At 46.4% G+C, this 14,208-nt stretch overlaps 1 protein-coding gene across 1 annotated transcript in view; it reads right to left on the reverse strand.

The window, feature by feature from the left end:
* Nucleotides 1-3,498: 3,498 nt before the first annotated feature.
* The window catches only part of atp6v1h (ATPase H+ transporting V1 subunit H), a 47,028-nt gene continuing 36,318 nt past the window's right edge, over nucleotides 3,499-14,208 (reverse strand). Inside the window, exon 14 of the mRNA XM_080503952.1 lies at nucleotides 3,499-3,722. Coding sequence (XP_080360078.1) covers nucleotides 3,653-3,722 — 70 coding nt within the window. The 3' untranslated portion in view covers nucleotides 3,499-3,652. The remainder of the gene's footprint in view (nucleotides 3,723-14,208) is intronic.

Consider the following 14,208-nt stretch of genomic DNA (forward strand, 5'->3'; position numbering starts at 1 on the left):
CCGTCTCCCCCTGCCTCACATCCTCTCTTTCACGACCAACACGAAAGTTGAGCAGCAAAGAAAAGAAAAAACTAAATCCACCAGTGTGAAGATGACCACGCTGACAGCAGAGGATTCATCCAGCCGACATATTAAAATATTGAGGGTGTGTAGTAAATCACTGACCAATCAGCAGACGGCTCCTCAAACTCTTTTTTTCTAACACCTCAGTTTCACATTTCCATCTCGCCAAGTTGTCGGCTCATCAGTGATCATCATAGGTGTTGTTTTTTTTGCATTTTAGTGACCATGGCCTCCCTGAAGGTGAATGGTGCATCATTACTCTGGAACAGGGACGGTGGTGGCACACCTCAGTGTGTGTGTGTGTGTGTGTGCGTGTGTGTGTGTGTGCGTGTGTGTGTGCGTGTGTGTGTGCGTGTGTGTGTGTGTGTGTGTTGAGGGGGGGGTTACCAAGTGTTAGGTGTACAATGGCACTAGTTGTCGAGATCTCCACCAAGATGACAGATATAACTAACCAGTGTTGTCCAGCTCTGCTCAGTGAGCCCTGGGGGAATTCTTCACATCCATGGGTCTTGTCAAGAGTTGGAGTGATTTTCACCCAGCAGGTGGGGCAACCAAAAGAGTCCTGAGGTCCGGTCCAGACGTGGCGGAGTTCCCAAGACCATCACCACCCCAGGCCACAGGCCACAGGATGCGACGTCCAGACACCTGAAGGACTGCAGAGAATGGCCGCCAGCCCAGAGACTCAGAGGCATAGTGGCCTCCACCCCTGATGCCCACCCAGAAGGAGCGAGGCAAAGGGGCAGCCCCTCACCCCTACCCCACCAGAAACCCCTCCACGTTCCGCCTGATTCCTTCACCCCAGTTTTGGGTGTGTGTAATGTGTTAAAAACATGCTCCATGGGTGTGGGGCTTGGGGGTGTGTATGAGGTGTGTGTGGGGTGACTGTGATGTGGTTTATGAGGCGATGCAAATGAGGGTCCAGCCCGCCTGACCAAGGAACAACAGAGCAAGGAGATGTGGCCAATAGCCCCCCAGAGAGATGTGAAGATGGGGCACAAAGAGTTGAAGGCCCAGAAAGGCCCCCGGGAAGACCAACCAATTCGAAACCCCCACCCAGATAAAGACCACTACGCCAAGCCCAGCCCGCCAACTCAAGCGGCCACACCGAGGCCCAGCGCCAAGGTGGCCCGGGGTGCAAGACCAGACACCCTTTCTGAATTAAATTGGTTATTACACTCATACAAACACGTATTTTCAGCATTTATATTTTGTGAACAATACCTGGATTTGTTGACATTTCAGCATCACGGAAACACCCAAAGATTCCTCAAGCAAGATCCTGTTGGTACACCCGATCCCATGAGATCTCGATTTGCACTGGAAAAGTGACACCATTTCTGATATCCCAGAAGCCCTTGTGGCAGGTTTCTGAAGATGGCCCCAAGTGACAAGTGACCTTGTTCTGAGGCACACTGACAGCGTGCCTCAGAACACCTGTGTCTACATACTTAGCTTATCACCATCCAGTATGGCGTGAATCAATAATGCAATGTGAAGCGTCTTTGAGTGTCAAGAAAAGTGTGATATAAACCCCATGCTGTATTAAAATTATGAGCTTATTTTGGCAACATGCCTACTTTGTCACTCACAATATCACTGTTATTATGGTGAGTAATGTCAAAGAAGCACACTGGAGAAAAAGTTTATACTTTCCAACAGATGTGCGCATCAGTCTTTTATTTTGACAGTCCCACAGGAAGACCATGCCAGGAGGACACGACACACAAAACCTTCTTCACTGCTGGTTGACAACTTACAACTAATAAACTAAACTACATGAACTAAGCAACAAAAACACAACACAATTATTACCAACACTACAAACCTAACATAACCCCCAATAATTACATTTAAAACACCACAAACAGAAACTCCCATAATGCATTGCAGCTCTCAGCTTCTTTATTGCTACACATTATTAAAATGGAAGATAAATGTGGGAGATGTGGATTGTTAGAACCATGAGTGTGATGGTGTGGCTTTATTGTCCTGTAGTTGTTGTGTGATTCACTAGAATGTTCCGTCACGCTCAACAAGTCTGTAATGAACCTCCTGGAACTGTCGGCTTTTACTGTGAAAGGTACAGGAAGCTCCCAGCTTCAGACACCAGTTGAGCTGTGGAGCTGCGGCTCCAGCTGTCATGACCTGCAGCCGCAATTCTATGTTCTTCGTACCATTATTGTTGCGTAATGACGTTACATCACTGCGTCGTTCACGACCCTACATTTTGCCCCACTCTTTGTAGTGGGACTGCGCAACACAATTGGCTCTGGGTGGCTTTGCCTTACCTCCCATACCACCCCGCTCCGGGATGAACTGCAGTGGGACAGAGGCTCAAGGACCAAAGATCCGCATGCGGTTCTGGATCCGCGGGTTGCTGACCCCTTCACCAGCCTGATTAGTCAGCTGCTGTCTGTCCACCATCATTTCCGGGTCTCATTCACAATAAAGAGCAACGTTACACAAGCACCAAGACGCCGACTCCACTGCAGGCAAGTCTCTGACAGCTGGAATCTTTCCAAACATAGGTAGACATATTCGCTGTCGTTGTCTGCTGCTAAATGTTTAGCACAATTCTGATGCCTGGAAATCAGTTCTGGTTTGACGAGTTTAAGTGGAGGAGGAGGAGGAAAGGAAAACCTGCAGGACTTAGAGGACACTTTCTGCTGTTCCAGTTGGGGTTAGGCGATAATAGGAGAGAAGACAGACCAATTCAATTCAACTTTATTTATATAGCGTTGAATATGAACTCATTTCATGGCAGTTTTACAGAAAAAGCCACGAGTAACAGATGAGATGGTGGAAATGAAAAACTCAGTTTCCATAGGAAGAAACGTGCAGAACCAGGCTCAGGGGTGGCGACTTTCTGCTATTCCGGTTGTTGAGGACAGAGGAGAGAAAATGAGAGGACAGACAGAAGACAGATCCACTCAGTGAAGACGCCACTTCGGTTTGGTTTGTCAGACATGCTGCAGGAGGAAGAGGCTTCCTGCTTCCACACAAGAGGAGCCTGAAGGCAGAAAGCTCTGCCTCGCCTTCTACTTTGAGAAAACCTAGGAACCTCCAGGGAACTCGGAGAACTTTGTGTTGTTCTGGGTAATATGGGGCAAAAATATCTTTAAGATATGACGGAGTCTGGTTGTTACAAGCTTTATAGGTTAAAATAAGGATTTTAAATTCTATTGTAGATTTAACAGCAAGCTGCTGAAACAAAGAACCAATAATCTATAAATCAAAATGATGAAAATCCTGAGGGGTGCCCCAACTTTTCTCATATGACTGTATATGTAAAGAAAACCAAACTGTCAACATGACTGTCACAGATCAACATACCAGGACCATCTCAGTCATACAGGAAGGAGGAGCTCATGACCTTGTGTGGAAATAAATGAGGCGAACCATAAACACCACATATCAGCATATTTATTAGAATTCTTACAGTGTTTCATTGGTTTGACTTAAATATCTTTCAGTTTTGTACATTTACACAGAACAACAGCAACCACTAAACATCGCTGGAGAAGCACAGAGACCAGTCACATGGACGAGGGACATCAAATTAAGCAGGATTCTTGAAAAGTTGACTGGTTCAGCTCCTGGGTGGTGCAGCCTGGTCCTGCTGCTGGTCGCTGGACTGCAGCTGTCGGCCCAGGTACTCCCTGTCAGAGACAAACAGCAGGGCGGGTCAAACAACCCACACGTCCAACACACTGAACACAAATCACCATGACATCCTGTGACCAGGAGAATGAAACTGGCCAGCTTCACATCATCACACGCTCATGGTTTTAATTCATTCAAACTTTAAGTCCATTCATCCATCGGTTCTTTGTTTATCTGCTACGATGCCGCAGAGCAGAATCCACTTTACACTTATTGAGTTAGTGTTTGCACCAGACCTCTACCTGAACCATGCTCCAACGTGCGAGGACCCGCTCCACGCTGTAGTTTACATCAGTAAGCAGGCCAGCTGGTGGATGTTCAGATGTGACCTTCAAATGTCATGAGTAGGGATGCTCCATATTGGCTTTTCTACCAATATCCGATATTGTCCAACTCTTAATTTCCGACACCGATATCACCGATACCGATATCACCAATACCGATATCACCGATGCCGATATCACCGACACCGATATCACCGATACCGATATCACCGATAGCGATATATGCTGGCTTTTTACATCAAAACTGTTAGGTAACAACAACATAAAATATCTCCTACTGTGGAATTAACACATTATGCCTAATTTTATTGTGATGCCCCACTGGATGCATATGTGAATCAAACATGGCTTTCCAAATGTACACACTGAGAAAAATAAGAGAACAACAACTTAAATTATGGAAAAAAGTGCCATATTTATTTAGTGTTAGAGAGAAACCTCAACAACAAACTCAACAACACCACAGACAATATAAAAAAAAGGAAGAGGCATATCTTCAGTCCATTAGTTGTAAACAGTCAATGAATGAATAACTGGACATAACTTGTCAAATAATAGACTCAAACTGGCTCAATCTCTTTTAAGAGGAACAAAATAGTGCAAATATAAACAAGAAAGGCACAGAAATGCTCACAAAATTAAAACAGCCCTCCTTTAAAGTGCAACAAAAACAAAGACTGAAGTTGACTCGTCCATATAACTGGTCTATTTCTTTTCCCATGTCCTCATGTGTAAGAGGGAGATTGTTCTGTATGAATACAAGCATCTCAGCATCTCAGCAATGTATGAGATTTCTCTTCTCATCAATGATGTGGGCACCAGTGCTGAACACTGGTTCACTGTCAACACTGGTGCAGGGTGCAGTCAGGTACTGGTACCAGTGCTGAACACTGGTTCACCGTCAACACTGGTGCAGGGTGCAGTCAGGTACTGGTACCAGTGCTGAACACTGGTTCACTGTCAACACTGGTGCAGGGTGCAGTCAGGTACTGGTACCAGTGCTGAACACTGGTTCACCGTCAACACTGGTGCAGGGTGCAGTCAGGTACTGGTACCAGTGCTGAACACTGGTTCACCGTCAACACTGGTGCAGGGTGCAGTCAGGTACTGGTACCAGTGCTGAACACTGGTTCACTGTCAACACTGGTGCAGGGTGCAGTCAGGTACTGGTACCAGTGCTGAACACTGGTTCACTGTCAACACTGGTGCAGGGTGCAGTCAGGTACTGGTACCAGTGCTGAACACTGGTTCACTGTCAACACTGGTGCAGGGTGCAGTCAGGTACTGGTACCAGTGCTGAACACTGGTTCACTGTCAACACTGGTGCAGGGTGCAGTCAGGTACTGGTACCAGTGTGAACACTGGTTCACTGTCAACACTGGTGCAGGGTGCAGTCAGGTACTGGTACCAGTGCTGAACACTGGTTCACCGTCAACACTGGTGCAGGGTGCAGTCAGGTACTGGTACCAGTGCTGAACACTGGTTCACTGTCAACACTGGTGCAGGGTGCAGTCAGGTACTGGTACCAGTGCTGAACACTGGTTCACCGTCAACACTGGTGCAGGGTGCAGTCGGGTACTGGCACCAGTGCTGAACACTGGTTCACTGTCAACACTGGTGCAGGGTGCAGTCGGGTACTGGCACCAGTGCTGAACACTGGTTCACCGTCAACACTGGTGCAGGATGCAGTCGGGTACTGGTACCAGTGCTGAACACTGGTTCACCGTCAACACTGGTGCAGGGTGCAGTCGGGTACTGGTACCAGTGCTGAACACTGGTTCACCGTCAACACTGGTGCAGGGTGCAGTCGGGTACTGGTACCAGTGCTGAACACTGGTTCACCGTCAACACTGGTGCAGGGTGCAGTCGGGTACTGGTACCAGTGCTGAACACTGGTTCACCGTCAACACTGGTGCAGGGTGCAGTCGGGTACTGGTACCAGTGCTGAACACTGGTTCACCGTCAACACTGGTGCAGGGTGCAGTCGGGTACTGGCACCAGTGCTGAACACTGGTTCACCGTCAACACTGGTGCAGGGTGCAGTCGGGTACTGGTACCAGTGCTGAACACTGGTTCACCGTCAACACTGGTGCAGGGTGCAGTCGGGTACTGGTACCAGTGCTGAACACTGGTTCACCGTCAACACTGGTGCAGGGTGCAGTCGGGTACTGGTACCAGTGCTGAACACTGGTTCACCGTCAACACTGGTGCAGGGTGCAGTCGGGTACTGGTACCAGTGCTGAACACTGGTTCACCGTCAACACTGGTGCAGGGTGCAGTCGGGTACTGGCACCAGTGCTGAACACTGGTTCACCGTCAACACTGGTGCAGGATGCAGTCGGGTACTGGCACCAGTGCTGAACACTGGTTCACCGTCAACACTGGTGCAGGGTGCAGTCGGGTACTGGTACCAGTGCTGAACACTGGTTCACAGTCAACACTGGTGCAGGGTGCAGTCAGGTACTGGTACCAGTGCTGAACACTGGTTCACTGTCAACACTGGTGCAGGGTGCAGTCAGGTACTGGTACCAGTGCTGAACACTGGTTCACCGTCAACACTGGTGCAGGGTGCAGTCAGGTACTGGTACCAGCGCTGAACACTGGTTCACCGTCAACACTGGTGCAGGGTGCAGTCAGGTACTGGTACCAGTGCTGAACACTGGTTCACCGTCAACACTGGTGCAGGGTGCAGTCAGGTACTGGTACCAGTGCTGAACACTGGTTCACCGTCAACACTGGTGCAGGGTGCAGTCGGGTACTGGTACCAGTGCTGAACACTGGTTCACCGTCAACACTGGTGCAGGATGCAGTCGGGTACTGGTACCAGTGCTGAACACTGGTTCACCGTCAACACTGGTGCAGGGTGCAGTCGGGTACTGGTACCAGTGCTGAACACTGGTTCACCGTCAACACTGGTGCAGGGTGCAGTCGGGTACTGGTACCAGTGCTGAACACTGGTTCACCGTCAACACTGGTGCAGGGTGCAGTCGGGTACTGGTACCAGTGCTGAACACTGGTTCACCGTCAACACTGGTGCAGGGTGCAGTCGGGTACTGGTACCAGTGCTGAACACTGGTTCACCGTCAACACTGGTGCAGGGTGCAGTCGGGTACTGGTACCAGTGCTGAACACTGGTTCACCGTCAACACTGGTGCAGGGTGCAGTCGGGTACTGGTACCAGTGCTGAACACTGGTTCACCGTCAACACTGGTGCAGGGTGCAGTCGGGTACTGGTACCAGTGCTGAACACTGGTTCACCGTCAACACTGGTGCAGGGTGCAGTCGGGTACTGGCACCAGTGCTGAACACTGGTTCACCGTCAACACTGGTGCAGGGTGCAGTCGGGTACTGGCACCAGTGCTGAACACTGGTTCACCGTCAACACTGGTGCAGGGTGCAGTCGGGTACTGGTACCAGTGCTGAACACTGGTTCACCGTCAACACTGGTGCAGGGTGCAGTCGGGTACTGGCACCAGTGCTGAACACTGGTTCACCGTCAACACTGGTGCAGGATGCAGTCGGGTACTGGTACCAGTGCTGAACACTGGTTCACCGTCAACACTGGTGCAGGATGCAGTCGGGTACTGGTACCAGTGCTGAACACTGGTTCACCGTCAACACTGGTGCAGGATGCAGTCGGGTACTGGTACCAGTGCTGAACACTGGTTCACCGTCAACACTGGTGCAGGGTGCAGTCGGGTACTGGTACCAGTGCTGAACACTGGTTCACCGTCAACACTGGTGCAGGGTGCAGTCGGGTACTGGTACCAGTGCTGAACACTGGTTCACTGTCAACACTGGTGCAGGGTGCAGTCAGGTACTGGTACCAGTGCTGAACACTGGTTCACTGTCAACACTGGTGCAGGGTGCAGTCAGGTACTGGTACCAGTGCTGAACACTGGTTCACCGTCAACACTGGTGCAGGGTGCAGTCAGGTACTGGCACCAGTGCTGAACACTGGTTCACTGTCAACACTGGTGCGGGGTGCAGTCAGGTACTGGTACCAGTGCTGAACACTGGTTCACAGTCAACACTGGTGCAGGGTGCAGTCAGGTACTGGTACCAGTGCTGAACACTGGTTCACTGTCAACACTGGTGCAGGGTGCAGTCAGGTACTGGTACCAGTGCTGAACACTGGTTCACTGTCAACACTGGTGCAGGGTGCAGTCAGGTACTGGTACCAGTGCTGAACACTGGTTCACTGTCAACACTGGTGCAGGGTGCAGTCGGGTACTGGTACCAGTGCTGAACACTGGTTCACTGTCAACACTGGTGCAGGGTGCAGTCAGGTACTGGTACCAGTGCTGAACACTGGTTCACCGTCAACACTGGTGCAGGATGCAGTCGGGTACTGGTACCAGTGCTGAACACTGGTTCACTGTCAACACTGGTGCAGGGTGCAGTCGGGTACTGGTACCAGTGCTGAACACTGGTTCACTGTCAACACTGGTGCAGGGTGCAGTCGGGTACTGGTACCAGTGCTGAACACTGGTTCACTGTCAACACTGGTGCAGGGTGCAGTCAGGTACTGGTACCAGTGCTGAACACTGGTTCACCGTCAACACTGGTGCAGGGTGCAGTCAGGTACTGGTCCAGCAGGGAAGAGGGCCTGGTTGAGCCTCCAGTCCTCCACAGACATTTCATTCACCAGGCTTCTCCTTCTTAGCCACGAGTCCAGCGTGTTGTATTTGTTGTTGTTAAACGTAATCAAGCGCGCCCGTAAACGTCCCATGCTGCGTTCATGCAGACTCGGAAATTCCAATATCGGTTGTAAAAATCCGATACCGATAAGTCGATATCGGCCGATAATATCGGCCCTCCGATATAATCGGACATCCCTAGTCATGAGCTGATCTTTTTTCATCCCCTCTGTGGTTTAGTGCAGTGGTTGACTTTTCCCTCTTCTTCACAGCGTTATGGTATACAAAATAAACCTGTTATATATCAGCCAGTCCACTGGTAAAGTGGAAACTGTTAAATAATATGTGAATTCCTTCCCTCTGCATCTGCTGGTAATTCTTTAGCTCATGGATGATGTCCACTCTCTGTGTCGGTCACTTTATTTGGCCAAAATGTAGGATTCAATCCAGTCGTCCCATCCGTCTCTGATCAGCCACAATCATTAAACATCATTATAACGTGTGAGAAATGATTCAAAGGCTGAGTCTCATAATAATAATTCATTGGGATCCATAAAAGTCAGGATTGAATATTAAGAATATAAAAGATTTTTGGCTTCACTGGGTACATTTTATTTATGGTTAACTTGCAGGAAAAACTCCCTGACAGGTTGATAAAAACTATTTCAACTTTAACTTTGAAGACAGAATAATAACTAACTTCAAATGAGCAGAATAATGTACAAACTTGACCTGTCCTCAAAATGAAAGAACAAGGTTGATTTAGTGCAGGACTTTGGTTGCGGGGCCACATGAGGCCCAGTCTGATCTCAAAGGAGCAAAAACAGTGAAATAACATAATGACCTTCAAATAAAACGCCGCCATCTTTTACCGTAGCTCAAGTACGTTAATCACTCTTGATTAACTGTTTTCTGTAAAACGTAATATAAATATTTGTTCTTGCAAACTGGTTCAATGTGTTTCTGCCCACAGTAATGTTGACTACGATTCTAGGATGACTCATCCGCGGACGACTCGTCCATAAAACTGCAAACCTGGACAACTCGTCCACAGACGGCACCCTCAGAGAACACGACTCGTTTATGGATTATTTCAGAATTGTTGGGAGAAAATAAATCTTGCACAATGTAGTTTTACGTACCAATTTCTAATTGGTATGTTATATATGTGTCACATCTATGCATATACAGTTAGTATTTATTCTCATTTGCACACATGGCGCCACCCCACCGAAACTTAAGCACTGCCGTGTGCTGCATGTTCCAGCTCGCTAATGACTATCAGTCAGATTTTAATCATATTAATCATTTAAAGTCGCTATCAGAAGACGCTCACATCCTCCCACATGTGTATTAAAGACAGCTTCTGAGCCGCTGCACCGTGCGCCCAGCTGAGTTTACATTCTGAGCAGCACACACACACACACACACACACACACACACACACACACTGTCCAACCACCCCCCCTCAGCGGCTCACAGGCTAATGCTAACGACCCAACATGAAAGCGCCATCTTTCACAGCTGCAGTTCAGAAGCTCTCATTCAAACTCATTCTTTGTTTTCCACATGACACCACATCCTCCCGAGCTTTTTTTTTTTTTTAACTCGTTAAAGTTTCAGTACGACTCAGATAAATTGTATATTTGCCGTTTGGATAATAACTATCAAGAACAACCAGTCGTCCTGTTTAGTGAAGTGAGTCTCTGTTATGAACTGAGAGGAATGCTCACAACAAACACATTTAGCCTTTGAGAGCATTTGAAGCTGCCTCCTACATTCAGCACGGCGTTAGTTCAATCTGCTCATTTGAAGCACAGTCATGTGTCAGTCATGACAACAAAGCTGCTGATTGAGAACCAATCAAATATCACATCATGACCATGTCACAGATAAACAGTAGAGTTTATAATAGAGATTATATAGAGTAAAATAATATCCAAAATATAAAATATTTCTACTTATTCGCATTTAAAGTGAAGAAAATAACGTCTCCTGGATGTCAGGCTCGCAGACGACAGTAGCACAGATTTAGCCACGCTGTTGTCATGACAACTGGGGCATCAGAAAAATGATGACAGGAAGAAGTGATGGGTAAACAAGGCGAGCCCCTCGAGGAGAAAAAGAGAGGAAAATGTGACATGAAGGTTCTAATGAAGGACTCACACACACTTGTGTTTAGTGGAGTCCTAGAATCTAGACGACCAAATCGCCTCGAGGCTGTACAGTCTCTCTCTGAGGCAAAGTGGCACGTCAAAGGCTGCACGCCTCCTTCATGCACGTCTCAGGCGTCTGAGACGTGATGGACAAACACCAGAGTCACAGTCTGTAGACAGTACAACAAACGGTCAATTACTGACAATGTCCTCATGTCCCGTCACGTTTCATGGTAGAAAAAATCCCCTAGATTTTATAGTATAAATGTGGACTGAGCTCCTCTCCACATATGAATGATTTCCCTCTCCATCTCGTGATGTTTTTTTATTTTAATTTGTCTTGTTTCACCAATATTAGGACCATGATGGGTTAGTTTGTCTGTACAGTGTACCATTAAACTTGTTGTTATTGTCTTTATTATTTCTGTATGTATGTTGTTTTGTTATTAAATAAGTCAATAAACAATTTAAATGGAAAAAACAACAACATAAACTGTCTTTTTCTTTAAAAAAGGGACATTTTAAAAGGTGAATATGACAACAATATACTGATTTACGTTGAGAATGAAAGCTATGACAGTAACAGGCTTGTACTTAACGATTAGAGCAGCACAATCAATCAATCAATCAATCAATCAATCAATCAATCAATCAATCAATCAATCAATCAATCAATCAATCAATCAATCAATCAATCAATCTGAAGTCAAGCAGACAGAAGCCAGAAGTACTAAAACCAAGAAAAATGAATGATTATAAGAAAAACATGAATAACTTTGTTACCCCACCAGCTCAGATTATAATAGGTACTTCATCATCATCATCATCATCATCCTTATCTAAAGCCATGTGAGGAAAAGAACAAGCTTCTTCTAATGGATTTCACTCACAGACTTCAAACAAATGACGTGACGCCTAAATGTCTTCTTTCTGCTTATCTGGGCATAAAACAGAAGAAAAGTCATTTGTTCCCATCTGGTTTTGTACCGAACAGAACGATTAAATTCACTGTCGGGTGAAATCCTCGTGGTGAGAGGATATTTCCTGAAAGCAAGATTGCACACGTGTTTCATTATTGAGCCTATACTTGACTGATCACAAGGACAACGGACTGAAATACACACTGACATCACATGTCCACCTGCAGTTGCTAAGGGAACGTAAGAGGCAGGTTTCTACTTGCTTCTTGTAAAACTCTGTCCTTCAAAACATGTCAGCAGACCCAAGAAAAGAAAACAAGACTTCAAGGGGAAAAAGTAGAAAATTCATCTGGGCAGCATGAAGAATCCACCCGATCAGTTCAACTACAACTACAAGTCACCAGAGCAGACTGAGCTCAGTGGGTCCAATATGGCTAGAACTGGTCTAAACCAGCCTGTAACTCGCCTTAACCAGTTTATAACTTACCTCAACTAGTTTACAACTAACCTGAACTAGTTTCTAACTCACCTAAACCAGCCTGTAACTCGCCTTAACCAGTTTATAACTTACCTAAACCAGTTTACAACTAACCTGAACTAGTTTCTAACTCACCTAAACCAGCCTGTAACTCATCTAAATAAGTTTATAACTCTCCTAAACCAGCCTCTAACTCACCTAAACCGGTTTATAACCCCTTAAACCATCCTGTAACTAATCTAAACCAGCCTGCAACTAATCTAAAGCAGTTTATAACTCGCCTAAACCAGCCTGTAACTAATCTAAACCAGCCTGCAACTAATCTAAACCAGTCTGCAACTAATCTAAACCAGCCTGCAACTAATCTAAAGCAGTTTATAACTCGCCTAAACCAGCCTGTAACTAATCTAAACCAGCCTGCAACTAATCTAAACCAGCCTGCAACTAATCTAAACCAGCCTGCAACTAATCTAAAGCAGTTTATAACTCGCCTAAACCAGCCTGCAACTAATCTAAAGCAGCCTGTAACTAATCTAAACCAGCCTGCAACTAATCTAAACCAGCCTCTAACTCACCTAAACCGGTTTATAACCCCTTAAACCATCCTGTAACTAATCTAAACCAGCCTGCAACTAATCTAAAGCAGTTTATAACTCGCCTAAACCAGCCTGTAACTAATCTAAACCAGCCTGTAACTAATCTAAACCAGCCTGCAACTAATCTAAACCAGCCTGCAACTAATCTAAAGCAGCTTATAACTCGCCTAAACCAGCCTGCAACTAATCTAAAGCAGCCTGTAACTAATCTAAACCAGCCTGCAACTAATCTAAACCAGCCTGTAACTCGCCTAAACCAGCCTGTAACTAATCGAAACCAGTTTATTACTCATCTAAACCAGCCGGTAACTCATCTAAACCAGTTTACAACTAACCTAAACTCATTTTAACTCGCCTAAACCAGTTTATAACTCATCTAAAGCAGCCTGTAAGTCACCTAAACCACTTTATAACTCGTCTGAAGCAGCCTGTAAGTCACCTAAACCACTTTATAACTCATCTGAAGCAGCCTGTAAGTCACCTAAACCACTTTATAACTCGTCTGAAGCAGCCTGTAAGTCACCTAAACCACTTTATAACTCGTCTGAAGCAGCCTGTAAGTCACCTAAACCACTTTATAACTCGTCTGAAGCAGCCTGTAAGTCACCTAAACCACTTTATAACTCGTCTGAAGCAGCCTGTAAGTCACCTAAACCACTTTATAACTCGTCTGAAGCAGCCTGTAAGTCACCTAAACCACTTTATAACTCGTCTGAAGCAGCCTGTAAGTCACCTAAACCACTTTATAACTCGTCTGAAGCAGCCTGTAAGTCACCTAAACCACTTTATAACTCGTCTAAAGCAGCCTGTAAGTCACCTAAACCACTTTATAACTCGTCTGAAGCAGCCTGTAAGTCACCTAAACCACTTTATAACTCGTCTGAAGCAGCCTGTAAGTCACCTAAACCACTTTATAACTCGTCTGAAGCAGCCTGTAAGTCACCTAAACCACTTTATAACTCGTCTGAAGCAGCCTGTAAGTCACCTAAACCACTTTATAACTCGTCTGAAGCAGCCTGTAAGTCACCTAAACCACTTTATAACTCGTCTGAAGCAGCCTGTAAGTCACCTAAACCACTTTATAACTCGTCTGAAGCAGCCTGTAAGTCACCTAAACCACTTTATAACTCGTCTGAAGCAGCCTGTAAGTCACCTAAACCACTTTATAACTCGTCTGAAGCAGCCTGTAAGTCACCTAAACCACTTTATAACTCATCTGAAGCAGCCTGTAAGTCACCTAAACCACTTTATAACTCGTCTGAAGCAGCCTGTAAGTCACCTAAACCACTTTATAACTCGTCTGAAGCAGCCTGTAAGTCACCTAAACCACTTTATAACTCGTCTGAAGCAGCCTGTAAGTCACCTAAACCACTTTATAACTCGTCTGAAGCAGCCTGTAAGTCACCTA

The sequence above is a fragment of the Blennius ocellaris genome, assembly GCF_963422515.1.
Source record: "Blennius ocellaris genome assembly, chromosome: 10".
NCBI classification, from domain to species: Eukaryota; Metazoa; Chordata; class Actinopteri; order Blenniiformes; family Blenniidae; genus Blennius; species Blennius ocellaris.